This window comes from Petromyzon marinus, chromosome 76, assembly GCF_048934315.1.
Source record: "Petromyzon marinus isolate PM22_M1 ecotype Great Lakes invasive population chromosome 76, UKy_Petmar_22M1.pri1.0, whole genome shotgun sequence".
Taxonomy (NCBI): Eukaryota; Metazoa; Chordata; class Hyperoartia; order Petromyzontiformes; family Petromyzontidae; genus Petromyzon; species Petromyzon marinus.
Window position 1 is genome coordinate 2,180,815 of NC_133742.1, and position 27,183 is coordinate 2,207,997.

At 52.4% G+C, this 27,183-nt stretch overlaps 3 protein-coding genes across 3 annotated transcripts in view; 2 read left to right on the forward strand and 1 right to left on the reverse strand.

Moving 5' to 3' along the window:
- On the forward strand, positions 1-27,055 carry LOC142905355 (uncharacterized). The gene is made up of 6 exons (XM_076056507.1): positions 1-35; positions 20,339-20,391; positions 22,024-22,208; positions 22,741-22,942; positions 24,204-24,432; positions 24,792-27,055. The coding sequence occupies exons 2-6, from the start codon at positions 20,352-20,354 to the stop codon at positions 24,904-24,906; spliced, it is 771 nt and encodes a 256-aa protein (XP_075912622.1). The 5' UTR covers positions 1-35; positions 20,339-20,351; the 3' UTR covers positions 24,907-27,055.
- LOC116957543 (uncharacterized) overlaps positions 1-27,183 on the reverse strand; it is a 186,384-nt gene that overhangs the window by 58,809 nt on the left and 100,392 nt on the right. The gene's annotated exons all lie outside the window — the stretch shown is intronic.
- Positions 667-8,075, forward strand: LOC116957539 (uncharacterized). Its single transcript, XM_076056505.1, has 5 exons — positions 667-1,134; positions 2,082-2,236; positions 2,764-2,965; positions 3,771-3,939; positions 4,141-8,075. Exons 1-5 carry the CDS (start codon positions 1,050-1,052, stop codon positions 4,805-4,807), a joined length of 1,278 nt encoding a protein of 425 aa, XP_075912620.1. The 5' UTR covers positions 667-1,049; the 3' UTR covers positions 4,808-8,075.

Below are 27,183 nucleotides of genomic sequence, written 5' to 3' on the forward strand. Positions count from 1 at the left end.
CCTCCCAGCATCAGCAGCATCACAGCTGAGAGGAGGTGAGGTCGTCTCTCTCGCCCTGCTCACGGAGACTGCGTCCCTGTGTCCCCATCGCGAATCTCGTGGTTCCATTTGGTTCATCGACTCCTCGTGTCGAGGCGTCTCTCTGTGTGAAAGTCTCAGCCTGTGACTGTTACACTCGTGGTCTACGTGTCTCTGTGTGTATATCACTCTGTGTGTCTCTGTGTGTATATCACTCTGTGTGTATATCACTCTGTGTGTCTCTGTGTGTATCACTGTGTGTGTGTCTCTGTGTGTCTCTGTGTGTGTATCACTCTGTGTGTCTCACTCTGTGTGTGTCTCTCACTCTGTGTCTCTGTGTGTATATCACTCTGTGTATATCACTCTGTGTCTCTGTGTGTATCACTGTGTGTGTCTCTGTGTGTATATCACTCTGTATGTCTCTGTGTGTGTATCACTCTGTGTGTATATCACTCTGTGTGTCTCTGTGTGTATATCACTCTGTGTGTCCGTGTGTCTATCACTCTGTGTGCCTCTCACTCTGTCTCCGTGTTGTCTCTGTGTGTGTCTCTGTCTACGTGTTATCTCTGTGTGTCTCTCTGTCTACGTGTTGTCTCTGTGTGTCTCTCACACACAGGTAGTGGGGGGGAGGGTGAAGTTTGACCATACTTCACCACGCCGGTCAGTGTGGGTAGCTGAATGGACCAAGCGAACGTCTCCCTCCACAGTGCTGCGTGTAGGGAGACGTTAACACAAACCACACTGTGATCACAACAATGATAACGAAACCACTACGCCATTGTGTGGCCACAGACTTCCTCCTATCGCTCAATGCGGGATGGGTGCCTCACTGTGCTCGGCTCGCCTGTGGATTTTACTGTGACCGGGTCTCTCTCGTGCCACATAACTCAGCCCCGCGGTTCACAAGTCGCCTCACGCTTTCCCCAAGCAATTCTGCTCTGTCACACCGCCTGTCTGTTCCCTCGGCAGAATGCATTCTGCCTCGCCGTGCCCCACTGTAACCGCTGGTGGTGAGTGGAACGAGAGATGCGATGAACCACTCTCTTCCGTGTTCATCAGGAGACGGAGGCACCATGAAGTGGCTCCTGGTCGCAGCGGCGTTCATCTCCCTCCTGTGTGAGTTCACACCGAGAAGCACTCACTCAGCACACCTGGGGCGGTCTCCTTCAGACCCCTTTCCCACTGACACACCCGAGCCGTGCCAGCCCAGGGCCCTCACGGTCCTGCTTGTTTCCCACTGACACAGCCAAGCCGTGCCAGTGTAGGTCCCTCACTGTCCTGGTGGTTTCCCCCTGAAGATTGCAGCGCTGAGCCCAAACCAAACCGCGCCGGCCTCGCAGGACATCCGACACTCGCCCAGGGCCAAGCAGGGCCAGATGCAGAATTCATGATGATCATTAAACATGCATCTCGACTCGTTCATTGCGTGTGACATCAGCGACACGACTCGGCTTCTGCCGTTGAAAAACAACCTGGCCCGCTCCTGATGCCGCACCGGGCTGGCTTAGCACAGTCCCAGCATGGCTCAGGTGTGCAGTGGAAAAGAAGCGATGTTGAAGCAGCTGAGAGTCCAGTGTGAATCGTCGTCACGATGACGTCATGGCGATGGGGTCCCAGTGCCAGGGCCCCCGTGTAGCCGTGAGCGTCGGTGCCTCCCGTGGCCGCGCTGAGACTCGTCCCGCACGCCGCCCTCGTGACCACTGACGGTGAGGGAGGCAGTGGCGCTCACTCACCAGGTGAGCGGTCTTCCTCTCAAACAGCTGATGCTGAATGGAGCAAATTTTAGGTCACTGCTCTTCAGTGAGCTCGTTTTGTTATTCACCGACACTTGGTCAGTGTGAACGTGAATGTTACAGTGCCACTCTGTGTGTAACGTCTGCATCTAGACCCCCTCTGGCCCTGCCCTTGCTGAGTAAACCTGTGGTGAGCACTTTAACAACAGTAACCAGTCCCTATCTAGACATCTGTATTGTCTATACAGTGATAGGATATTGTTGATCTCTCTCTGTGGAGACATCTCTCATGAGAGTGCCCGGTCTCTCTCTCTCTCTCTCCCTGTGTAGCTGTGATGTCTGCTGTGATGCTACAGCTCTCCCTACCGGAGAGCGTGGATGTGATGGAGGGAGAGAGTGTGACTCTTCCCTGCTCATTCTCCTCGCCGTCGACTGTCTCGAGTGGCCTCTACATCACGTGGCTCACGATGCCCACAGGCTACATAGTAAGCATGCACAGATGATATCATCAATGTGAGAACCTCCTACCACGTCAACCCTGAATATTCAACTCAGTAATTGAGAGTAATGCAATGTTATTTAGGGGTTTGTTTCGTTCCAGAATAATAAAAGAGTCGCTTAATCACCCAGGAATGTCGCACCAAGTCGCAAGACCCTATTAATGAGAAGGGTCTTGCCATTTGAGTTCGTGAGGGTTTTGAATCATGTTGAGATGAAACCGGATAACCCAGAGAAACCCCACCACACATGGGGATGATGGGCAAAGCTCTACACAGACTCAATCCATAGATAGAAGCACTCTTTAACATTATCTACAAATCAAATCCATGGCTGTATCACAATGTCCTGGCCATCTTGCAGCCCAAGCCTACAACCCTTGGCATCCCCAGTCAAAGTATTAAGTAAGCTCAACCCTGCTTGGCTATCAAGATCCAATTAGTTCAGGTTCATTGTGATTTGATCGTAGTAGGATTGTGGTTCATGCTCCAATTTGTGTTTTGTGCCATTCCAGATCTACGACTCACTTATCGGGAATCTCTGGCTTGGAAGAGCTGAGTTTGCGGGAGACAAGGAAAAGGGGGACTGCTCCCTCAGGCTCCTCAACGTCTCCAGGACCCTCAGCCCCGTGTTCAATTGCGATGTCATTTGTATCAGCTGTGGGAAGGACAACTGGAAGGTGGAACGAGAGGTGAAGCTGAACGTGACGGCTGCAGGTGAATGAGAGGGGAGCGTCGCGCTCGCCACACGGTGGCGCTGTGACCCACCACCGTCGCTCGTGCAGACGGTGGTGGGTGGAAGGTCAAGGGTCACAGATCACAGGGTGGAGGGTGCAGAGCTGGAGAGAGAATCTCTCTGCTGCACGTGAAGCCGTGTTGAGTGAGTGGTCTCTCCCTGCTGCACGTGAAGCCGTGTTGAGTGAGTGGTCTCTCCCTGCTGCACGTGAAGCCGTGTTAAGTGAGTGGTCTCTCCCTGCTGCACGTGAAGCCGTGTTGAGTGAGTGGTCTATCCCTGCTGCATGTGAAGCCTTGTTGAGTGAGTGGTCTCTTCCTGCTGCATGTGAAGCCGTGTTGAGTGAGTGGTCTCTCCCTGCTGTACGTGAAGCCGTGTTGAGTGAGTGGTCTCTCCCTGTTGCACGTGAAGCCGTGTTGAGTGAGTGGTCTCTCCCTGCTGCAAGTGAAGCCGTGTTGAGTGAGTGGTCTCTCCCTGCTGCACATGAAGCCGTGTTGAGTGAGTGGTCTCTCTCTGCTGCACGTGAAGCCGTGTTGAGTGAGTGGTCTCTCCCTGCTGCACGTGAAGCCGTGTTGAGTGAGTGGTCTCTCCCTGCTGCACGTGAAGCCGTGTTGAGCGAGTGGTCTCTCCCTGCTGCACGTGAAGCCGTGTTGAGTGAGTGGTCTCTCCCTGCTGCAAGTGAAGCCGTGCTGAGTCGCTGAGTGGTGCTGGGTGAGAGTGGGGGTCTCATTGAGCCCCCCACTCTCTCTCAGTCTTTGGTTCTTGACACCGCCGTCCGTGTTTCTGCAGCTGCACGATCACGCGGGGAGACCTCGCCCACACCACGTGTCCACACCTGGTGGGAGACGGTGGTGACGGTGTTGATGGTGGTGGCGGGCGTGATCCTGGCGTCTGCGGCTGTCATCTTCTTCATCAAGATGCACCCTTGGTCGTCTTGGAGCTCCTCCCGCTCACACAGGTGCCTCCACCCCCCCTAGCCCAGTATCCCCCCAGCCCAGCTCCGCACGATTGAACGTAAACACAGGAAGCTGGGCTGGGTTCTCAGAGGCGCTCAGTCGGCACCACTGAGCACCTGGGGGGTGATTCCCCGTGAACTGTGTCCAGGTGTTGCTGGGTGCAGGCACCGTGCGGTTTGTAAACTCGTGATTTTGTTCCTCAGTGGCGATGGGCAAGCAGACGTGGACTGTGATGTGCAGGATGGGCATCCACTGATGGTGAATGTGAAGGAGAATGGGCATCCACTGATGATGGTGAATGTGAAGGAGAATGGGCATCCACTGATGGTGAATGTGAAGGAGAATGGGCATCCACTGATGATGGTGAATGTGAAGGAGAATGGGCATCCACTGATGGTGAATGTGAAGGAGAATGGGCATCCACTGATGGAGGTGAACGTGAAGGAGAATGGGCATCCACTGACGATGGTGAATGTGAAGGAGAATGGGCATCCACTGATGATGGTGAATGTGAAGGAGAATGGGCATCCACTGATGGTGAATGTGAAGGAGAATGGGCATCCACTGATGATGGTGAATGTGAAGGAGAATGGGCATCCACTGATGATGGTGAACGTGAAGGAGAATGGGCATCCACTGACGATGGTGAATGTGAAGGAGAATGGGCATCCACTGATGGTGAATGTGAAGGAGAATGGGCATCCACTGATGGAGGTGAACGTGAAGGAGAATGGGCATCCACTGACGATGGTGAATGTGAAGGAGAATGGGCATCCACTGATGATGGTGAACGTGAAGGAGAATGGGCATCCACTGACGATGGTGAATGTGAAGGAGAATGGGCATCCACTGATGATGAATGGACGCTAAGGGGGACAACGGAGACAAAGGCACGGACGCCGTTTGAAGAAATCTTCCGTGGGCTCCCCCGTGACCACCCTGGCCGGCACGTGGAGCCGCTCTTACCCACAGTGCCATGTGTGAGTGCAGTGCTGACTGCCTGTGCTTCATGAGCTGATTGTTTACAGACCGTGCTCTGACCATCTCTCTCCCTCTCTGTGACTCTCCACACTCCTCTTTGCCCACTTCAAATCCCTCACCGCTAAATTCCACACGATCCAAAATCCTGCTGCTGCCTCAACTCACAGCTTCTGTAAATGAAACCTCATCACAGACAATCCTCAAGATTCTCCCACTGGCTCCCAACCCGGTGCCCAATCGACTGAGACATCGCACTCTCCACCTACACGATCCTCCATAGACTCTCCACCACCTCTCCTTTCTCTCTTCAGGGCGTCCCCAATATACGTTGGGGTTAAGGATCGAAAAGTTGCGACTTATAACGGAACGATGTATAGCGGGGACTTTTACCTTATAGTAATACTACTCCGTGTTAATGAGGGGGGGGGGGGAGATGGGGACCGTAAGAGTGTAAACATTGCCAATGTGATGCAAAGTGAGGCAGTGTCTCCCATAAGAAACAATGGAATGAGGTAGGGATAGGGACCGTACCTTATAGAAATGTGTTGTTTCATACCTAGAAACCAAAATACGTACTTTACATGTACAGACAACTACATACTCTGTGTACATAACTTTACAACACAATGAACACACATTTATAACCAATTCTGCGTTAAAGAACTGTTAAACAGCATTTAAACTTATCAAACACTTTATTGAAAACCAGCTTTAGTAGCATTTCGAAGCAGCCCTCTGCACTTTAAAGAGTTTTTCTTTTCTTAACAGAAAAAAAAATGGGACATTTGTAAGCAAAGGCCTCGAGCAGAAACATTTTTTTGTGGAAAAAAGGACTAAATCTTGAACAGCATTTTTTTTTTAAAAGATGTTACCTTAACCTACATTGTTAACGATCTTACCTTGAGGAGTGGATGAGTTGTGTTGAAGGGTTGCGTCGATTACAACGAACACTCGTAGCTACGCACGCCAGAGATCACGATGGCACTGAAGGTGGCAGCGCATGTGTGAGTTGTACAGTACCTCTACACTGCCCCCACCTCAGAAGTGAGCTCAGCTGAGCCAAGTTGAAATCGATTATTCAGAATCGATAATCGTCGCCGGTGTTGGCCGTGAGCGGGAATCGCAGTCGGGTCGCCGGGCTCGTAGTGTAGCGCTAACCGCCACGTGCTAACCGCTCTGCACCCACCACAATGTGTGTGACTTGGCTCGGCTAAACGGAGTTCAAACGACATAACAACGTGTGTATATATACGTGTGTGTTTGTGTGCGTGCGGGGAAATGTTACGTTGCGTTCCTCAACATGTCTGCGACGTGAGTGCGAAACAAGGCAGGGTTGTGTGTAGAGAGAGACAATGAACATCAGGGACCCCCTGCACTCCCCACCACCACGTGTTCTCCACTCCAGCAACCAAGGCCTTCTGTCAAAACCTTCAGTCAACCACTCAATGCCTGTACAATTGTAGATTATACACGTGGGAGTTAACTGGAGTTACCTTCAAAAGTTCACGCAGATGGGAGTCAGTCCCACTTGCCCCACTGCCTATTCCTGGCCACTTCATAGCCCAGTGGGTTCAGGGGAGTGTCACAAATCTGTGATTCGTGAATTCTCAACTCCATAGCGCTCCGCCGCTCTCACCGTAGACTCCCCCTGCTTACGTCCAGGCTCCAGAAGTTCCCGACTTTCTCTCTGTCTGTGTCTCTCCTCACCTGGGCTGCACCACCGCTGTCTTCCTTCTCTCCATGACATTTCCTGCACCCCCTTCCTGCTCTACTGAATGTGTCAGCATTGTGTGTCTGTGTGTGAACCTGAGTTAATGTGCGAGTTGTGTGTGTGTACAAGTGTGAGCGAGAGGAAGGGGTCGTAGTGGAGTGGTTGTGGTGCAGTCTGACTTGTGTGTGGTTGAAGGGACCAGAATCTGTGTGGGCGTCGTAAACGCAATGCACGAGTCGATGACTCAAAGGGTTCCTGCACTGGGAATGTTCGACACGTTTTGTCACGAATTATTCTTGTACCTGCCTTAAACTTGCCACAAAGTAATATATATGTACATTGTATATTTACTACTGGTAAACGGTCTCGCTGACCAATGCTGTGTTTATTTTTTATTCTGTATATGAGTATTGTGCTGTTGTAATGTATGCAATGTCATTGTGATTGTTATTACTCGTGTTACTTCGAATTTGTTGTTTGCACAGGAAAACTATTTTACCAAAGGCGTTTCTATTCCTCGTTTTGCAATATTTGATCGAATGTTATTCCTCACACTAGATGGACTATCTTGCAATATGTTTCTTGAATCTTAATGTACAGTTTATTTTATTTTTATGCGACCTGTTACAAACGTTATGTTTACAATTTTACAGTGTTTCTGTTTTGTTGATGAAACCCGATTCAAGAGTTTCTTAGCTCACAGGGCAATTCTAAAAAAAAACTGTTAAAAAAATAAACTGTAAACTATTTACGGTTGGGAAGTATGGATAGAGAAGAGTGGTTCCTGACCTCTGGATCGCAGTCCATGACAATCCACAAGGCCATGGGAATTCAGTTTCAGTTTATTTATTTTGGTATAGCCCTGTGAGCCACTCGGCTCTTGAATCGGGTGCAACCACAACAAACAAAAAAACACGAACAAGAAAACATCTTAAAGTGACTATGTGACTGTGCAAACAGAAAACCCATGGAAAAAAAACCAGCAAAATATTCCTGAAAAAAGCACCGTACAACAATTGCTCTGCAGAGCGGTTGAAGGCACCACGATGTCACTCACAAAGTCATTCTTTTGTTACTGCAAGTTCTTCCTCACGTGTAGAGGGTTGGCAGTGAACGTGGGTCTAGAAAGGGTGGGAACCACTTGTAAAAGACCCATATTTTTAGTGACAGTAAGCCATTGGTTTAGACGCCTCATGTATTACATATTTAGTATTGGGAACTATTTGTCTTTAAGGTCCATATTTTGTATTTATGGTTGTAAATATTGTTTTATGAAATCTGTATCTTGCAAACATTGGCTATTTAAAAAGCATTGGTGTAGAGAATAACTGATTTACAATATTTGCGACGAAAAAAAATTGGTGTAAAAGACTTGTCCCTTTATTTCGGGATATGGTTATCGTTTCAGACCCAATAAGGCAATAAATATATATTTATTTAACATAAAACACCGAGTCTTGTCTGTCAATCATCGCATCTTGTTCCACAGTGCCCTTCGCTGGGCTCAAGCCCACGAGGGCTCCCAGCAGGTCGTTACTCCCTGGCCGCTGAGAAAAGTTCCAGGCGAGAGTGGTGCAGGGTCCCCCCAGCCCACCAGAGTCCCCCCAGCCCACCGGGGGCTCAGCCCCGCAGGGTCCCCCCAGCCCACCAGGGGCTCAGCCCGCAGGGTCCCCCCAGCCCACCAGGGACCCCCCAGCCCCGCAGGGTCCCCCCAGCCCACCAGGGTCCCCCCAGCCCACCAGGGGCTCAGCCCCGCAGGGTCCCCCCAGCCCACCAGGGTCCCCCCAGCCCACCGGGGGCTCAGCCCCGCAGGGTCCCCCCAGCCCACCGGGGGCTCAGCCCCCCGTTACAACGTGGGGGTGGGGGGCTATGCAAAATCCCATTTTTGAGACCCCTCCTCGTGGTGCGTGTTGGTAGCCGCGGGGGCATAGAAGCGCAGTACAACAATGGGATTCTTCTTCACAATGGGATTGTGCCGTGTCGCCTTCTGCTGCTCGCCACGTAGCAGCCCGAAGGGCACCGTGGTGGTGGTGCTGGTGGTGGGTGGTGCTGGTGGTTGTTGGTGGTGCTGGTGGTTGTTGGTGGTGCTGGTGGTTGTTGGTGGTGCTGGTGGTTGTTGGTGGTGCTGGTGGTGGGTGGTGCTGGTGGTTGTTGGTGGTGCTGGTGGGTGGTGCTGGTGGTGGTTGTTGGTGGTGCTGGTGGTTGTTGGTGGTGCTGGTGGTTGTTGGTGGTGCTGGTGGGTGGTGCTGGTGGTGGTGGGTGGTGCTGGTGGTGGTTGGTGGTGCTGGTGGTGGTTGTTGGTGGTGCTGGTGGTTGTTGGTGGTGCTGGTGGATGGTGCTGGTGGGTGGTGCTGGTGGTGGTTGGTGGTGGCTGGTGGATGTTGGTGGTGGTGCTGGTGGGTGGTGCTGGTGGTTGTTGGTGGTGCTGGTGGTGGTTGGTGGTGCTGGTGGTTGTTGGTGGTGGTGCTGGTGGTTGTTGGTGGTGGTGCTGGTGGTTGTTGGTGGTGCTGGATTGTTGGCGGTGGTGCTGGTGGGTGGTGCTGGTGGTTGTTGGTGGTGCTGGTGGGTGGTGGTGGTGCTGGTGGTTGTTGGTGGTGGTGCTGGTGGTTGTTGGTGGTGGTGCTAGTGGTGGTTGGTGGTGCTGGTGGTTGTTGGTGGTGGTTGTTGGTGGTGGTGCTGGTGGGTGGTGGTTGTTGGTGGTGCTGGTGGGTGGTGCTGGTGGTTGGTGGTGGTGCTGGATGGTTGGTGGTGGTGCTGGTGGTTGTTGGTGGTGCTGGTGGGTGGTGGTGCTGGTGGTTGTTGGTGGTGGTGCTGGTGGGTGGTACTGGTGGTTGTTGGTGGTGGTGCTGGTGGTGGTTGGTGGTGCTGGTTGTTGGTGGTGGTGCTGGTGGGTGGTGGTGCTGGTGGGTGGTGGTTGTTGGTGGTGCTGGTGGGTGGTGCTGGTGGTTGGTGGTGGTGCTGGATGGTTGGTGCTGGTGGTTGTTGGTGGTGCTGGTGGGTGGTGGTGGTGCTGGTGGTTGTTGGTGGTGGTGCTGGTGGTTGTTGGTGGTGCTGGTGGTGGGTGGTGCTGGTGGTTGTTGGTGGTGCTGGTGGTTGTTGGTGGTGGTGCTGGTGGGTGGTGGTTGTTGGTGGTGCTGGTGGTTGTTGGTGGTGGTGCTGGTGGGTGGTGGTTGTTGGTGGTGGTGCTGGTGGGTGGTGCTGGTGGTTGTTGGTGGTGGTTGTTGGTGCTGCTCCTCCTGCTGCTGTGGTTCGTCTCCCTCACCCTGCGTCTCCCTCCGAGTCTCCCCGTGTCTCTGTCTTTCCTTCCCTGCGTCTCTCCGTGTCTCTGTGTGCTGTCTCGCTGTGCCTGTATCTCTCTCCCCGTGTCTTTCAATTCCCAAGCCGTGCATCTGTCTCACTCCCCCCGTGTCTCCGTCTCCCCCCGTGTCTCCGTCTCACTCCCCCCGTGTCTCCGTCTCTCCCCGTCTCCCCCCGTGTCTCCGTCTCACTCCCCCCGTGTCTCCGTCTCCCCCCGTCTCCCCCCGTGTCTCCGTCTCACTCCCCCCGTGTCTTCGTCTCTCCCCGTCTCCCCCCGTGTCTCCGTCACGCGCACCACAGCCGGTTTCCCGCCTTCACGGGCGCGGTGCCGAGTGAAGCGGCCTCCGCGGCGACACGAGCGCTGCAGACGAAGTAGTCCGTGCCTCTCCCTCTCCCAACTCCTCGGTTAAAGCGACCCCGCCCCCCGTACCCAGCGAGACGGCCGCGACAAGAAGTCAACATCCGCCCGGAGGACTCGAACCGAACACGGAGGCGGCGCGCACGGACACACGGCGGGGAAAATAGTGCGGGTAGCGAACAGCGCCGGGGACACGGAGAGTTGGCGGGTTCACGCGGGATACAGGTGCTTCTATAGGGGGGCGGGGCTTTGAGAGTAGGCGGGGCTGAACGAAGTGGGCGGGGCTTGTCTCGCGAGGGGAGGGGTGGCGAGGCGTGGCCGGCAGTGGACACGAACCGTGGAGTGGCAGCCACGGGAGGGAGCAGCGGAACGCGCCCGGGAGACGTTCGCCGTGGAGACGGAGCGGTGGATTCCGCTCGCGTGCAGCGGCGAGGCGGCGTTGTGGCATCGCGGGGCCCGAGGGAAGATGGCGAAGGCTGGGAGGGGGCCTTCATCCAGCAGCGGATAGACCACGGCTGAGCCCCTACGCGCCGCGTGCACCCAACACGCGGCGCGTGACGTCACCACTCGCAGCCCTGCAACTCGCCCCTCCCCCTCCTGCTGCTGGGGTGTAGGGGTAGAGTGTGGGTACCCCCAGCACTCACAACCAGGCCTGTGTGTGTGTGGTGGTGCTGGGGTGTAGGGGTAGAGTGTGGGTACCCCCACCACTCACAACCACGCCTCTGTGTGTGTGGTGGTGCTGGGGTGTAGGGGCAGAGTGTGGGTACCCCCACCACTCACAACCAGGCCTGTGTGTGTGTGGTGGTGCTGGGGTGTAGGGGTAGAGTGTGGGTACCCCCACCACTCACAACCAGGCCTGTGTGTGTGTGGTGGTGCTGGGGTGTAGGGGTAGAGTGTGGGTACCCCCACCACTCACAACCAGGCCTCTGTGTGTGTGGTGGTGCTGGGGTGTAGGGGTAGAGTGTGGGTACCCCCAGCACTCACAACCACGCCTCTGTGTGTGGGGTGGTGCTGGGGTGTAGGGGTAGAGTGTGGGTACCCCCACCACTCACAACCAGGCCTGTGTGTGTGTGGTGGTGCTGGGGTGTAGGGGCAGAGTGTGGGTACCCCCACCACTCACAACCAGGCCTCTGTGTGTGTGGTGGTGCTGGGGTGTAGGGGTAGAGTGTGGGTACCCCCACCACTCACAACCAGGCCTGCGTGTGTGTGGTGGTGCTGGGGTGTAGGGGTAGAGTGTGGGTACCGCCACCACTCACAACCAGGCCTGTGTGTGTGTGGTGGTGCTGGGGTGTAGGGGTAGAGTGTGGGTACCTCCACCACTCACAACCACGCCTCTGTGTGTGTGGTGGTGCTGGGGTGTAGGGGTAGAGTGTGGGTACCCCCACCACTCACAACCTCGCCTCTGTGTGCGTGGTGGTGCTGGGGTGTAGGGGTAGAGTGTGGGTACCCCCACCACTCACAACCACGCCTCTGTGTGTGTGTGGTGGTGCTGGGGTGTAGGGGTAGAGTGTGGGTACCCCCACCACTCACAACCACGCCTCTGTGTGTGTGTGGTGGTGCTGGGGTGTAGGGGTAGAGTGTGGGTACCCCCACCACTCACAACCAGGCCTCTGTGTGGTGGTGCTGGGGTGTAGGGGTAGAGTGTGGGTACCTCCACCACTCACAACCACGCCTCTGTGTGTGTGGTGGTGCTGGGGTGTAGGGGTAGAGTGTGGGTACCTCCACCACTCACAACCACGCCTCTGTGTGTGGTGGTGCTGGGGTGTAGGGGTAGAGTGTGGGTACCTCCACCACTCACAACCACGCCTCTGTGTGTGTGTGGTGGTGCTGGGGTGTAGGGGTAGAGTGTGGGTACCCCCAGCACTCACAACCAGGCCTGTGTGTGTGTGGTGGTGCTGGGGTGTAGGGGTAGAGTGTGGGTACCCCCACCACTCACAACCAGGCCTGTGTGTGTGTGGTGGTGCTGGGGTGTAGGGGTAGAGTGTGGGTACCCCCACCACTCACAACCTCGCCTCTGTGTGCGTGGTGGTGCTGGGGTGTAGGGGTAGAGTGTGGGTACCTCCACCACTCACAACCACGCCTCTGTGTGTGTGGTGGTGCTGGGGTGTAGGGGTAGAGTGTGGGTACCCCCACCACTCACAACCACGCCTCTGTGTGTGTGTGGTGGTGCTGGGGTGTAGGGGTAGAGTGTGGGTACCCCCACCACTCACAACCAGGCCTGTGTGTGTGTGGTGGTGTTGGGTTGGTGGGGTAGAGTGTGGGTACCCCCACCACTCACAACCTCGCCTCTGTGTGGGGGGTGAAGTTTGACCATACTTCACCACGCCGGTAACTGCGGCTTGCTGAAGGGACCCAGGGGACGTCTCCCCCATCCACGGCACTGTCCGGCGTCTCGAGACGCGCCCAGAAACAGCACGGTGCCATCTGCAGTGACGATGATGATCACCAAACACAACCACGCCGTGGACGACTCCAACACCAGAGGAGTCGCGGTGCAGCGCTGGGGTCGACACGAGGCCCGGTTAAGCCGCCCCTTGTCAGCGGGTGGGGGCAGTGGGGGTTGTAGGGATAGTGGGGGCCGTGGGGGTTGTAGGGATAGTGGGGGCCGTGGGGGTTGTAGGGATAGTGGGGGCCGTGGGGGTTGGGATAGTGGAGACCGTGGGGGTTGTAGGGATAGTGGGGGCCGTGGGGGTTGTAGGGATAGTGGGGGCCGTGGGGGTTGTGGGGATAGTGGAGACCGTGGGGGTTGTGGGGATAGTGGGGGCCGTGGGGGTTGTGGGGATAGTGGAGACCGTGGGGGTTGTAGGGATAGTGGGGGCCGTGGGGGTTGTGGGGATAGTGGAGACCGTGGGGGTTGTGGGGATAGTGGGGGCCGAGGGGGTTGTGGGGATAGTGGAGACCGTGGGGGTTGTAGGGATCGTGGGGGCCGTGGGGGTTGTAGGGATAGTGGGGGCCGTGGGGGTTGTGGGGATAGTGGAGACCGTGGGGGTTGTAGGGATCGTGGGGGTTGTAGGGATCGTGGGGGCCGTGGGGGTTGTAGGGATAGTGGAGACCGTGGGGGTTGTGGGGATAGTGGAGGCCGTGCGGGTTGTGGGGATAGTGGAGGCCGTGCGGGTTGTGGAGGTGTTAACAAATTGTTGGGGTGGGTTCCGGAAGCGAGACTTTAAAGGGCAAAACACACGGAGGGTGTCCGCCCACACAGGCAGAGCACGCTTGTTGTTTGCGGGGACAAATGGGGATGCGGGGCTTGCGATGGGCGGAGCTTGCTTCGTGCACAGGCCAATGGCGGGGGGGGGGGGTGAAGCCCGTTGCCTCGCCCAACTCGTCACGTGCCCTCGCCGGCTGTCCAGGGCGCGTGGCGCTGCCCCCGGCTCGCGTCGCCACTCGTCCGGGCGCACGCGCGGAGGGCGGCTGTGGGCCTCGTGCGGGAGGCGGACTGCGGACTGCTGCTGAGCGGGCGTGGGAGGGGGACAATTCACTCGAGACTCGAGAGAGAGACGGGACGGGAGACACGGGACAAGGGAGACAGAGACGCGGGACAAGAGTAGAGACGAGACACCGGACAGGTTGTGGTGAGTACTTAAAATCAGAACCTTTACTCAACCTGCACACGGACTGCGCGTGAACTGGGCACAGGGAGTGTGAAAACAACCCCGTAATGTCCCCATGCATCGATGATTAAATTATCCGTAACAACATGAATAACGTACGTATACAAACGCATTTTGAACTGGTGTTTGTGTTCGATTGCTGCTCACACCGACTGCTTGTTCCGTCAGCGGAATGCATGCCGGCTTACCCTGTCCTACTTTAAGCGCTGGTGGTGAGTGGAGCGAGAGATGCAGGGACGTGCGGTGAGGCGCGGCAGGGGAGTAAAACAAATAACAACCAAAGAATATGAATTACTGCAGTCACGAAAGCTTTAAATCAAGATGTGCTCAATAGTTGTCATGGTTTTCCAGAAGACCTTTGGATTACCATGTGAATTCCATGATGTAATGTATGCAATTGTTGCATTACGCATCAATCTCAGGGAGCGATTATGCAACATTATATCTGTAACCGGTCGGTCTCAAGATCGTTCTTCCTTTGTTAACCACCGAGCTTCATATCTGCGCTTCAATTTGTGGGTTAAACCAAGGTGGATGGTATTTTTTTAAATTTCGTTAAAGGAGCATGTTTGTCAAGTATTTGATGGAATTGGTTCCTGAAAAATGTCCAAGCTGTATCAAGAAGAGAAATTCTGCTCGCTATATCCAAATTAGCTTTACCAATGTCGTGGGTAAACGCTTGGAAACTAAACATTTTCTTCGATCATTTAACAAGCTTAGGCGAAACTTTAGGACTATCACACGCAACACACACACACAGCACTCACACACAGAGCACTATCACACACAGCACACACACACAGCACTCACACACACAGCACTATCACACGCAACACACACACAGCACACACAGCACACACACACAGCACTCATACACACATAACTATCACACGCAACACACACACAGCACACACACAGCCCACACACACAGCACACACACACAGCACAGACACACAGCACTATCACACACACAGCACACACACACAGAACTATCACACACACAGCACTATCACACGCAACACACACACAGCACACACATAGCACTCACACACAGCACTATCACACGCAACACACACAGCACTCACACACACAGCACTCACACACAGCACTCACACACAGCACTCACACACAGAGCACCATCACACGCAACACACACACAGCACACATACATAGCACACACACACAGCACACACACAGTACACACACAGCACTATCACACACACACAGCACACATACATAGCACACACACAGCACGCACACACAGTACACACACAGCATTCACACACACAGCACACATACATAGCACACACACACAGCGCACACACACAGCACACACACACAGCACACATACATAGGACACACACACAGCACACACACACACAGCACTCACACACAGCACTCACACACACAGCACTATCACACGCAACACACATACAGCACACATACATAGCACACACACACAGCACACACACACAGCACACACACATAGCACTCACACACAGAGCACCATCACACGCAACACACACACAGCACACATACATAGCATACACACGCAGCACTCGCACACACAGCACACATACATAGCACACACACAGCACACACAGCACTCACACACACAGCACACATGCACACACACACAGCACACACACACATAGCACACATACATAGCACACACACACAGCACACACACAACACTCACATACACAGCACTATCACACGCAACACACAGCACACACACACAGCACTCACACACAGCACACATACATAGCACACACACACAGCACTCACACACACAGCACTCACACACACAGGACTCACACACACAGCACTATCACACGCAACACACACACAGCACTATCACACAGCACTATCACACAGCACACACATACAGCACACACACACAGCACACACACACACAGCACTCACACACACAGCACTCACACACACAGCACTATCACACGCAACACACAACACTCACACACACAGCACTATCACACACACAGCACTATCACACGCAACACTATCACACGCAACACACACACACAGCACACACACAGAGCACTATCACACACAGCACTATCACACAGCACTATCACACACAGCACTATCACACGCAACACACACACACAGCACACATACACAGCACACACACACAGCACTATCACACACACAGCACACACACAGCACTATCACACACACAGCACACATACACAGCACACACACAGCACTATCACACACACAGCACACATACATAGCACACACACACAGCGCACACACACAGCACACACACACAGCACACATACATAGCACACACACACAGCACATACACACACACAGCACTCACACACACAGCACTATCACACGCAACACACATACAGCACACATACATAGCACACACACACAGCACACACACACAGCACACACACATAGCACTCACACACAGAGCACCATCACACGCAACACACACACAGCACACATACATAGCATACACACGCAGCACTCACACACACAGCACTCGCACACACAGCACACATACATAGCACACACACAGCACACACACACAGCACTCACACACACAGCACACATACACAGCACACACACACAGCACACACACACAGCACACATACATAGCACACACACACAGCACACACACAACACTCACATACACAGCACTATCACACGCAACACACACACAGCACACACACACACAGCACTCACATACATAGCACACACACACAGCACTCACACACACAGCACTCACACACACAGCACTCACACACACAGCACTATCACACGCAACACACACACAGCACTATCACACAGCACTATCGCACACACATACAGCACACACACACAGCACACACACACAGCACACACACACAGCACTCACACACGCAGCACTATCACATGCAACACACAACACTCACACACACAGCACTATCACACGAAACACACACAGCACACACACACAGCACTATCACACGCAACACTATCACACGCAACACACACACACAGCACTATCACACACACCGAACTATCACACACACAGCACTATCACACGCAACCCACACACACAGCACACACACACAGCACTATCACACGCAACACACACACACAGCACACACACAGAGCACTATCACACACAGCACTATCACACAGCACTATCACACACAGCACTATCACACGCAACACACACACACAGCACACATACACAGCACACACACACAGCACTATCACACACACAGCACACACACAGCACTATCACACACACAGCACACATACACATCACACACACAGCACTATCACACACACAGCACACATACAGCACTATCACACGCAACACACACACAGCACACATACACAGCACACACACACAGCACTATCACACACACAGCACTATCACACACAGCACTATCACACACACAGCACACATACATAGCACTCACACACAGAGCACTATCACACGCAACACACACACAGCACACATACACAGCACACACACAGCACTATCACACACACAGCACTATCACACACGCAGCACTATCACACACACAGCACACATACATAGCACTCACACACAGAGCACTATCACACGCAACACACACAGCACTCACACACAGAGCACTATCACACGCAACACACACACGCAACACACGCAGAACTTTCACACGCAACACACACAGCACACACAGGGCACTATCACACGCAACACACACACAGCACTCACACACACAGCACTCACACACACAGCACTATGACACGCAACACACACTGCACACACACACAGAGCACTATCACACGCACAGCACACACACACACAGCACACACACACAGCACTATCACACAGCACTCACACACAGCACTATCACACGCAACACACACACAGCACACACACACAGCACACACACACACAGCACTATCACACAGCACTCACACACAGAGCACTATCACACGCAACACACACACACACAGCACTCACACACACAGAACTATCACATGCAACACACACACGCAACACACACAGCACTCACACACACAGCACTATCACACGCAACACACACAGCACACACAGAGCACTATCACACGCAACACACACACACAGCACGCACACAGCACACACACACAGCACTATCACACAGCACTCACACACAGAGCACTATCACACGCAACACACACACATGGGTCTGGACTATTTTCTACCAATCCCCCCCCCAGCTACGGATACACGGCAGTCGCGTGGTCAGCAAAGTTTTGGTGGGGTGCCCGCCTGTTGCTGGACCGGTAGCGGGCAGCCGCGTGTTAGGTATAGAGCCCTGTGTGCCATGCGGTTCTTGACTCGGGTGCACCCGCAACAAACAAAAACATGAACAAGAAACATCTTAAAGTGACTATGCTCAACAGAAACATCCAGAAAAAAACACCGTATTTAAATGCTCTGTGTAGAACACCAACACTTTTTCTGCCAGAAAAATCTATAGAATTATATGAGTTCTTTAACTTTGGGCCAGGGTGAGGCTCAATACCTCCCAGAAATAAAAAAAAGTAGAATTAATAGTTTGCACAGGTATTTTCTGTGAAAAGATGAAGAGTGGCGAACCTTGGTCGAATAGCAGCAGCTCACAGATGGCAACGTTTTTAAGAGCAGAATGAAGTTAGGAAGGAGTGCTGGTAAAGTAATGGGACAGAGATAGGGTTTAAAAGGATACAATGATGGAGTGTAGAAGTGGCTATAAGCTGTTTCACTAGCAGGTATTGTGGCAAATGGAGCATCAAGTACGGACGAGAAATAATCACAGTTGCCAGTGGTAGAGTTGGGTGTGGCACTAGATATGGCCGGGAGGGACAGCAGTAGATCGAACGCACCAGAACTCGAACAAATCGGTGTTCGAACGATATTTCCGAACATTTTTTGCCCCGAAACCGAACGAAATTCGGAGGTCGAACGGGCAATCGCGACTTGAAAGAACCTGTACGGCTGAGACGCGTATGGCCCAGCGTGCATGACGCTTGCCCAGACAACGGTTTTACCGTATGAAAGGCAGAAACAAACCTCTTTAGATAAGTTTTTAGTCAGAAAGAGCTCAAGTGACTCACAGTTAGTGGCAGACAAGAGGCACAAAAGAGAAAGAACACCAGAAGGGCAGTTACCCGACGTTATTATGGAAAGGGACTGCACTTCCAAACAATAACACCACCACCTCCTCCTCCTCACCACCTTTCACTCAAGCCATCAACTCCCCTTACTACAGGTAAAGTGAAGTTCAATGTCCATTTATTTCATTTATTCCACATATTTATTCCATTTATTTATTGTGTTTCTTGTTTTTTTGTATGATTTTATGCATGTGTAGTGGGTTCACAGAGGACAGAGACGATGAAGTAGAGGCAGCACTATTTATTACAGCTTGGCAGGGTTACACTGAGAAGGGGTAACGGCCCCTTCACCCGTATACACACTGGGACACCCTCTAGCTAATCAGCCTAACCACTATGTTCCCAGTTCCTCCGCTACAGGCTCTACTGGAGGCTATCTGACCTGGCCCTGGTCAAGCACAGGTCACGGCACCAAACCAGACAGACCGACCCTTAAAAAGGCTCCGGCTCTGAGGTTCTGGGCCGCACCACTGGCTTACCCTGCCGGCCCTGAAAAGGGCAGCGGTCAGGGTAGTCCCAGGATCTATCTAGCCGGCCTTCTTCACTGGTTCTTCGCTCGTGGCTTACCCCAACACTCTGCCCCGAGCTCTCTGGCTCCCTGCCTTTTATACCAATTCACCACCGAGGGGCGGGGCTGTGAGGGATCGAATATCCCCCCTGCAGCCCCCCCAGGTTGGTGGCTGTAGCGGACGTGTTTGTGGCCACCGCTATGTAACTGTGTGTTTCCTTCCCGCAACACCCCTACACATGTAATTACTGTAAACTTCGTGTAAAAATGCTTTATAATGAGATATTTCTTGTGTCTGGAACCAATTAATGTAATTTACATTAATTCTTATGGGTAAAATTAATTCGGTGTTCAAACAAATTGGTGCTAGAATGGCCTTCTGGAACGAATTAAGTTCGATCTCCGGGGTACCACTGTAGTTCATATTTTGATGGGATCATGTGGTAATGCTCCATCACATGTTTTAAATCTATTTACAGTGAATATTGAACTGACGCTTGACTTAAAACATTATCGTAAATCAAATCACAATATCTGTCAGAAAAATCACAATTAGATATTTTCCCCAAATCGTTCAGCCTTAGTGTATATGCAGCATGTTCAAATGAAGCGTGTGTTTATGTTATTAAAGTTGGGATAACTAAATCCAAAAGATGAATCTCGTCAGTGACGTCACAAATGGAAAGATGTAGAAGCGGAGTGATGTGAATGTGAGGGAGCATGAACCATTGGAGTGAGCTGAGAGATGGACTAATGACTCATTCTCACTTGTGATCATCAGCAGACAGCCGACCATGAAGCTGGTCCTCATCCCACTGTTCATCTCCCTTCTGGGTGAGTTCACACCCAGAGCCACTCACCCAGCACACATTGGACGGTGCCCTTTCGTTAGCCAGGTGAGAGTTCACTGTTACCTCCCTCGCCTGGAACGCAGGAGGTTGTGGGTTCGATTCCGACCCTGGCGCCTGCTGTATCTTTGGAGTTTGTGTGTCTCTCTGCCTGTGGTCACGTGGATTTGTCTCCGGGTCCTCTGGTTTTATCCTCCACATTTATAATCAACGTGCATTCCGATTATTTTGCTGCTGTAAATTTCAGCACGACACAAGCCACTTCGTTGAGCGGTCATTTGTGGCCAGGTCACTTTTGTAAAAAAAGAGCTACATAGCTCAGTGGGCCTTACCTGCTAATTAGAATAGTTTTTTAGTTTTTAATAAACCACCGTGACGATGAGGTCACGGGTCATGTGACCCCTGTGACACCGCCCTGGCCGTGCCAGTGGCTCCCGGGCCACGCGCTCCGCTGAGACTCGGCTCGCGAGCGGTCGCTCTGAGTCTGGGCACTGACGGTGGGGGGGAGGCAGCCCTAAGATTTGGTCGAGGGGGAGACGTTTCACTGCGCTCACTCACCAGGTGAGCGGAGTTCCTCTCCGACAGCTGATGCTACGCGGAGCTCACCGTGTCGTAGCTTCCATTGAGGTCGTAGTTTTATTGATGTATTCTCCACAATTACAAATGTAGATGGTGTAGCACCACTGTGTTTAACGGCGTTTTCAAGATCCCTGTTACCACTGGACGAACCTTTGCAGAGTGGCGTAACGAGTGTAAGCGATGTCTCTGTAGATTAAACGACATTTCAGTAATCGGAATGGCTTTTCCCTTGACTGCAATTTAATACTAAAAATGATGGATGTGTTTCGGACGTTAATTCCAAATATACTCCGAAACTAAAAAATATGCATCACCTATATCACTTAAATAATACGAAAAAACATACAGGTTATACACGATTGAATAATAATTAAAGCATATATAATCAGCCCTTTGTAAAGGTGATGTGTAGACGTTGCTGTTGTGCACTGTGGAGGTAGCGTGACGCTGTCGCCGATGGGTGATGCAGCTTCCCACGTGCTTTTTGTTTGATGACGTCACTGTGCGGGCCCCGGTGAAATTTCCTTCACGTGGAAATTTGATTTTCCAAATCGAAAAGAGTTCATAATTTATCACTTTCGTTTAAGGAGAAATTTCGTTAACCGAACCATGCAAATAACCCACCTGGCAATGGATACCCATAGTCATTTATAAACATTCATTAATTCACCCCCCCACACTTCACGCAAGAAGTTGCCCACAAGTGATGTCTTCACAGCTACCACTCTATTTAAGGAAAGAAACAGGAGGATATCTCCACAAATCTGGCTGTCGCCTGATGATGCCCGTTGTAATTACTGGCGAAACGTCGTACTCAGATTGTAAATGTTGTGGCTTGGCTCTCCATCACACAACCGGTGTGCTGTACTAGTGACGAATTGGCACGTTCTGTTGACGTGACAACCCTTACTAGTTGGCTGTGTCGGGTGGTATCAAGTTTAATGACACATATATTTACGCGCTCTAACCCAAACAACCTGTATTATAAACTGAGGGATATTCCCTGTATCTGTAACGAGTGTGACCGGTCTCCCTGTAGATGCGGCATTGGCTGCGATGCTCCAGATCACTCTTCCGCAGAGTCTGTCTGTGAGGGAGGGAGAGAACGTGACTATTCCCTGCTCCTTCTCCCCATCGACGTCCAGCCTGAGCCACATCGTCCTCCTGTGGTTCACGATGCCCAGACACTACGCAGAGAACGTGACGAGCAGAGAGATGAAGAAGGTGACGGCCGCATTTCATGTAAACCGTGAATAATTATCTCTGTACTTGATATCTACGTCGACACGTAACAGATAATAACATTATGTGGTGCCCTTTAATTACCCAGAAATGTCCAATTAGTCGCACAACTCCATTTCAAGAAGGCACTGCTCTGAGATCTTTGCCCAATGACGGTACATTAATGAGAGTTTGGCTTCATGTGGAGGGAAACCAGAGCACGTGATGCAACTCGTGTTTAACACGAGGGGGATTACACGCAATACTCTACACAGATTCAAGTCCACAGGTAGACCCACTCTTACCACTCTACGCAAACTCAACGTTGATATTTTGCCATCCCCTTGTCGCCTTGCAACCGAAGCCTACAGCGCTTGGTGTCCCCAGGAGGTCTCCCATCTAGGTGGTAACCGAGCTCATCAAGCCTGCTTAGCCAGCGACATTCAACGAGCCCAGGGGCATTCAGGACGATGTGACCGTGGGCATCGTGTGCCGTTGTGGTTGACCTTCCACATTGTGGTTTGTGTCATTGCAGATCTATTTTCTGGGGTATGAAAAAGATGACTTGAGTATCGTGAAGTCTGTGGGAGACGTGCTGACGGGAGACTGCTCCATCGGCATCCCCAACTTCCCCAAGAACCTCGGCCCCGTGGCTCTGTGCCGCATCGACTGTCGCCGATGTAACGCGGAGAACACCGAGGTGCAAGGGGAGGTGCTGCTGAACGTGATGCCTGCAGGTGAACAAGAGCCGAGCGTGGCGCTGGAGCTGATGCAGCCATCAATGTCGCTATGAAACTCTTCACAACTAGATAACAAGTTGACTTTGGCAACATGATTATCTCGTATTAGCTTGTTCACATTCATTATAGTAATAGGTTTTTACCCTTTTATCTTGTTATTGGCAAAGGCGGTCTCATAATGTAAATGCTTACCCTGAGCTGTCAATACTCTGATCGTGCGCTGTTTTTGAGTTGTATGCCTTTTGGCGTCATCTGGTCCAACACCAATGTGTGAGACTGGGCTCTAAGAAAAGCCGTCTCGGGTGTGGACCAATCATTCAAGGACGGTGCCAATACATTATCAGAGTTGTTTCTTTTTGTTTGCATTTTTGACTGCTTGTGTTGTGGTTATTGCAAACATGATCCCTTGTATAAAGGTGTCAGTTTTAGTGCCAGATAAAAGGGTAAAAACCTATTACTATATCTTGTTACTGGCAAAGGAGGTCTCATAATGCACATTCATTATATTGGTGATTTGCTTTGCTTTACTTTTCGCACGCATAAAGACGAGGACTACTCAAGTGTTCTCGACCAGAGTTCACTCATCATGCACCTGCCACGAGTCCTCTAATGCTGATGCGTGATGTCAATTATGCAGTGAATAATGCACGCACTATGAGGATGTCGTTTAATTTTTAACTCCTTAACAATCAGCAAAGCACTCGTTTAATGGATAATGCATGTTCGTTTTACAACTTTCATGATTTAGTTTCTTGTTTTATAATTTGTCAGATAGTAAAATATATAAGAAAATAAAATGAGCACCGTTCGTCACGACGTTGTTCAAACGGATGAAGCGATTATGGGGGAACTTGCGTTGAACGGTGTACGAGATCTAACTGGTTGAGGCCGGGAGGTCAAGGGTCATGGAAAAACTGGTGCAGGGCTGGAGTGGGCATTTGTAGAGCTGAGTGATTCTCAGCCAGGAATCTGTGATGCACGTGAATCGGGCCTTTGAGTATGGCACGTGAAGCCGTGTTGAGTGAATGGTCTCTCCCTGCTGCAAGTGAAGCCGTGTTGAGTGAGTGGTCTCTCCCTGCTGCACGTGAAGCCGTGTTGAGTGAGTGGTCTCTCCCTGCTGCAAGTGAAGCCGTGTTGAGTGAGTGGTCTCTCCCTGCTGCACGTGAAGCCGTGTTGAGTCGCTGGGTTGGGCTGTGGTGCTGGGTGCGAGTGGGGGTCACGCTGAGCCCCCCCCCTCTCTGTCTCCGTGTCTCTGCAGCCCCACGGTCACACGGTGGGGGCGTGAGTGACGTCACCCTCACCCCTCTAGAGGAGACCTCGCACAAGGGAGGGGTGGTGGCTGCCAGGGTCCTGACTGTCGTCGTCATCTCCGCCATAATCATCATCATCGTCATCATCATCATCGTCGTCATCCCCGTCATCGTCGTCTTCGTCAGGAAGAAGAAGAATCACCGTTGGTGTTCATGGCCCTGCCTCCACTCACGAAGGTGCCCCCCCCCCTCCATCCCAGGCACCCGGACCGCCCAGCCCAGCCCCTGATGAATGAGCGTGGACGTGGGCAGCCGGGCTGAGCTCTCTCGGTGGCCTCCCACTCGGTGTCACTGACGAGGTTTCACGTTCACGCACCGCTGGGTCTCTTCCTGAGCGGTTCACAGCGGCCGTGCCGGGGACGCTGAGCCAGCACCGAGCTCCTGGGTTCAGCCCCTTGGTCTTGCCGACTCGAACCGATATTAAAGCGTGAGCGCCATTGAGGCCCTCTGCTCGTTCCCGGCGAGACGCGTCCACGCGTTGCTGTGTGCAGGCACCGCGTGGTTGGTAAACCTGCTGTTTGTTTTTATTTCCACAGTGACGGCGGCTGTAAAGACGTGCCTGGGGACGTGCGTAGGGACGTGAAAGGGCAGCCGCTGATGAACGGACACGAAGAGAAACGACAACAAGTATTGGAGACCGTGGCCGTTTAATAATGGTCAGGCAGCTCGATGCCCCTTCTGATTGGTTGGCACGTGGAGCGGGTCGCACACACAAATTGCCCGTGTGCTCCGGGTTCCAAGTTTTACTTGAAACCTTAGACCGTGCCTTTGCCACCTCTTGCCTTGACAACCGTAACTTTCTACCGGATATCTCTAGCGTGTCTCCAACTCCATCACCTCTCTATCCTGGATTTCTCAGAGTGTCCGTGAACAAAACCACGTGACCCCAATCCTGAAATTGCTCCACCAGGCCCCGAGTCTATCTGGGGTGCACTTGATAATGGGCGCCACTGTGGCTAGGAGATGTTAACTACCTCTCCTGGTATACAGGAGGTCGTGAGTTCGTGTGATGGTGAACACGCGAGCGCTGTGTGTGAGACGCAGAGTTAACGCGTGATGGTAAATGTGTTGTTAAACCTGCCACCACCCAACACAGTTAGTAAGGTTGGTGGCGGCTTTAACGACACATGTTTACGCGATCTAATCCAAAAAACTGTGTTATGGATGACATTGGTCACGATGGCCAACGTGTTAAACGGAGACTGAGACTCTACCCCGATCTCGCGAGATCTCTCTCTCTCACCTGGCTAAACAAATCGATTCTTAATTTATTCAAATCGTAATTACCAATCGTGATAATGGTAGAATCGCGAGGGGGGATGGGTGGGGCCTGATTGGCTGACACCCGTGCGTCGCTCTCATTGGCTGAGCGACTTTGTGGGCGGCAACGTTTCCTCGGCCAATGCTGCTGCTGCGTTCTCATTCTGTTAAGCGCTTTGTAGATTTTTAGATTAATTTTTATCCCCAGTAAACATTTTCTCTCCAGGCATCCTACCGGTGGGTCGCACTCAGTGAGGTCTCTGCCTGTGGTGTGGATTTGTTGAGAGCAGGGCCGGATTCAAGTTCTTGTTAGGCCCTCGGCACTGCAGTTTCGTAGGCACTTTGAGTGATAACTCTCTACAGATGCTGCTGCTACTGCTGCCCCGTGTCACGACCACCGCTGTCACTCCACTCGCTTCACGCGTCGCTACTTCGTCCAGCCGCTGGACAGATGTCGTTACTGATGGCAGGTTCACGATTTAGTCTGTGCCCTCATTCGATGGGAGGGTACGGAAGTGTGCCGCAGATAAACGGATTTCATTTGAAATTATTGAAACAAAAATCGTAGAACCTAGGCACAGTGCACCCTTTGGCCTATGGGATAGCACGGCCCTGGTGGGTGAGTGGGTGAGTGGCTGGGTGGGTGGGTGAGTGGCTGGATGGGTGAGTGGGTGAGTGGGTGGCTGGGTTAATAAGTGGATGGGTGAGTGGGTGGGTAAGTGGATGGGTGAGTGGATGGGTGAGTGGGTGAGTCGCTGGGTGAGTGGGTGAGTCGCTGGGTGGGTGGGTGAGTGTTTGGGTGGGTGGGTGAGTGGGTGAGTGGGTGGCTGGGTTAATGAGTGGATGGGTGAGTGGATGGGTGAGTGGATGGGTGAGTGGATGGGTGAGTGGATGGGTGAGTGGGTGGATGAGTGGGTGAGTGGGTGAGTGGCTGGGTGGATGAGTGGGTGGATGAGTGGGTGAGTGGCTGCGTGGGTGGGTGAGAGGCTTCAGAGGGGGGGATGGGAACGTCTGACATGAAACTTTGCTCGGTGATATGACATACAGGTTGTTTAAAAAGATGGACCCGATTTTAAATCGCTATATCTTTGAAATTGGGTCCATATTTTTGAAACACCCTGTATATTTTTTTCCCTGATGACGATCGCTTGTGTTGTGATCGAAACGTCGCAGTTTTTATTTTATTTACTTTTATTTTTTCTATCTACGTGACTTTACCGACAGACCCAAAGAATCGGATATGAAATAAAGTTAAAGATTCATACACTGGTTTTAGAAAAATTAAGGGTCATGTTTTAAACATCGAATGTCGCGTCTTTGTGTATCGATTCTGCCCCTTGTGTTCGTGTTGTTCATTGTGAGTTGATGTCGCGCCCCCGACTGGCCGTGCTGATCGTAGCTCGTCGGGTTCCTCCGGTCTCAAGTCTTCTGGTTGTGACATTCACTGTGGTTAAGACGTGCTTAGAGTCGTGCTTTGTGATGCAAGACTCGCATTGTACCTGAGTGTATTATGTAAATAAAGACACAAACTTGTTGCGTTCTCTGTCCAAGGGCTCAAGCTCCCCTCATCCCACCTCGTCACTCACTCCTCACCCTCCTCACCTCGTCACTCACCACTCGCCCTCCTCACCTCGTCACTCCTCACAAAAGTCTCTCTCTGTCTCTCTG

Coding starts and splice junctions, on each gene's coding strand:
- LOC116957539 (XM_076056505.1), top strand. CDS start 1,050: ATGAACCACTCTCTTCCGTGTTCATCAGGAGACGGAGGCACCATGAAG. Junction 1,135..2,081: donor GGCGTTCATCTCCCTCCTGT/GTGAGTTCACAC, acceptor CTCCCTGTGTAG/CTGTGATGTCTGCTGTGATG. Junction 2,237..2,763: donor CGATGCCCACAGGCTACATA/GTAAGCATGCAC, acceptor GTGCCATTCCAG/ATCTACGACTCACTTATCGG.
- LOC142905355 (XM_076056507.1), top strand. CDS start 20,352: ATGAAGCTGGTCCTCATCCCACTGTTCATCTCCCTTCTGG. Junction 20,392..22,023: donor ACTGTTCATCTCCCTTCTGG/GTGAGTTCACAC, acceptor GTCTCCCTGTAG/ATGCGGCATTGGCTGCGATG. Junction 24,433..24,791: donor CCCTGCCTCCACTCACGAAG/GTGCCCCCCCCC, acceptor TTATTTCCACAG/TGACGGCGGCTGTAAAGACG.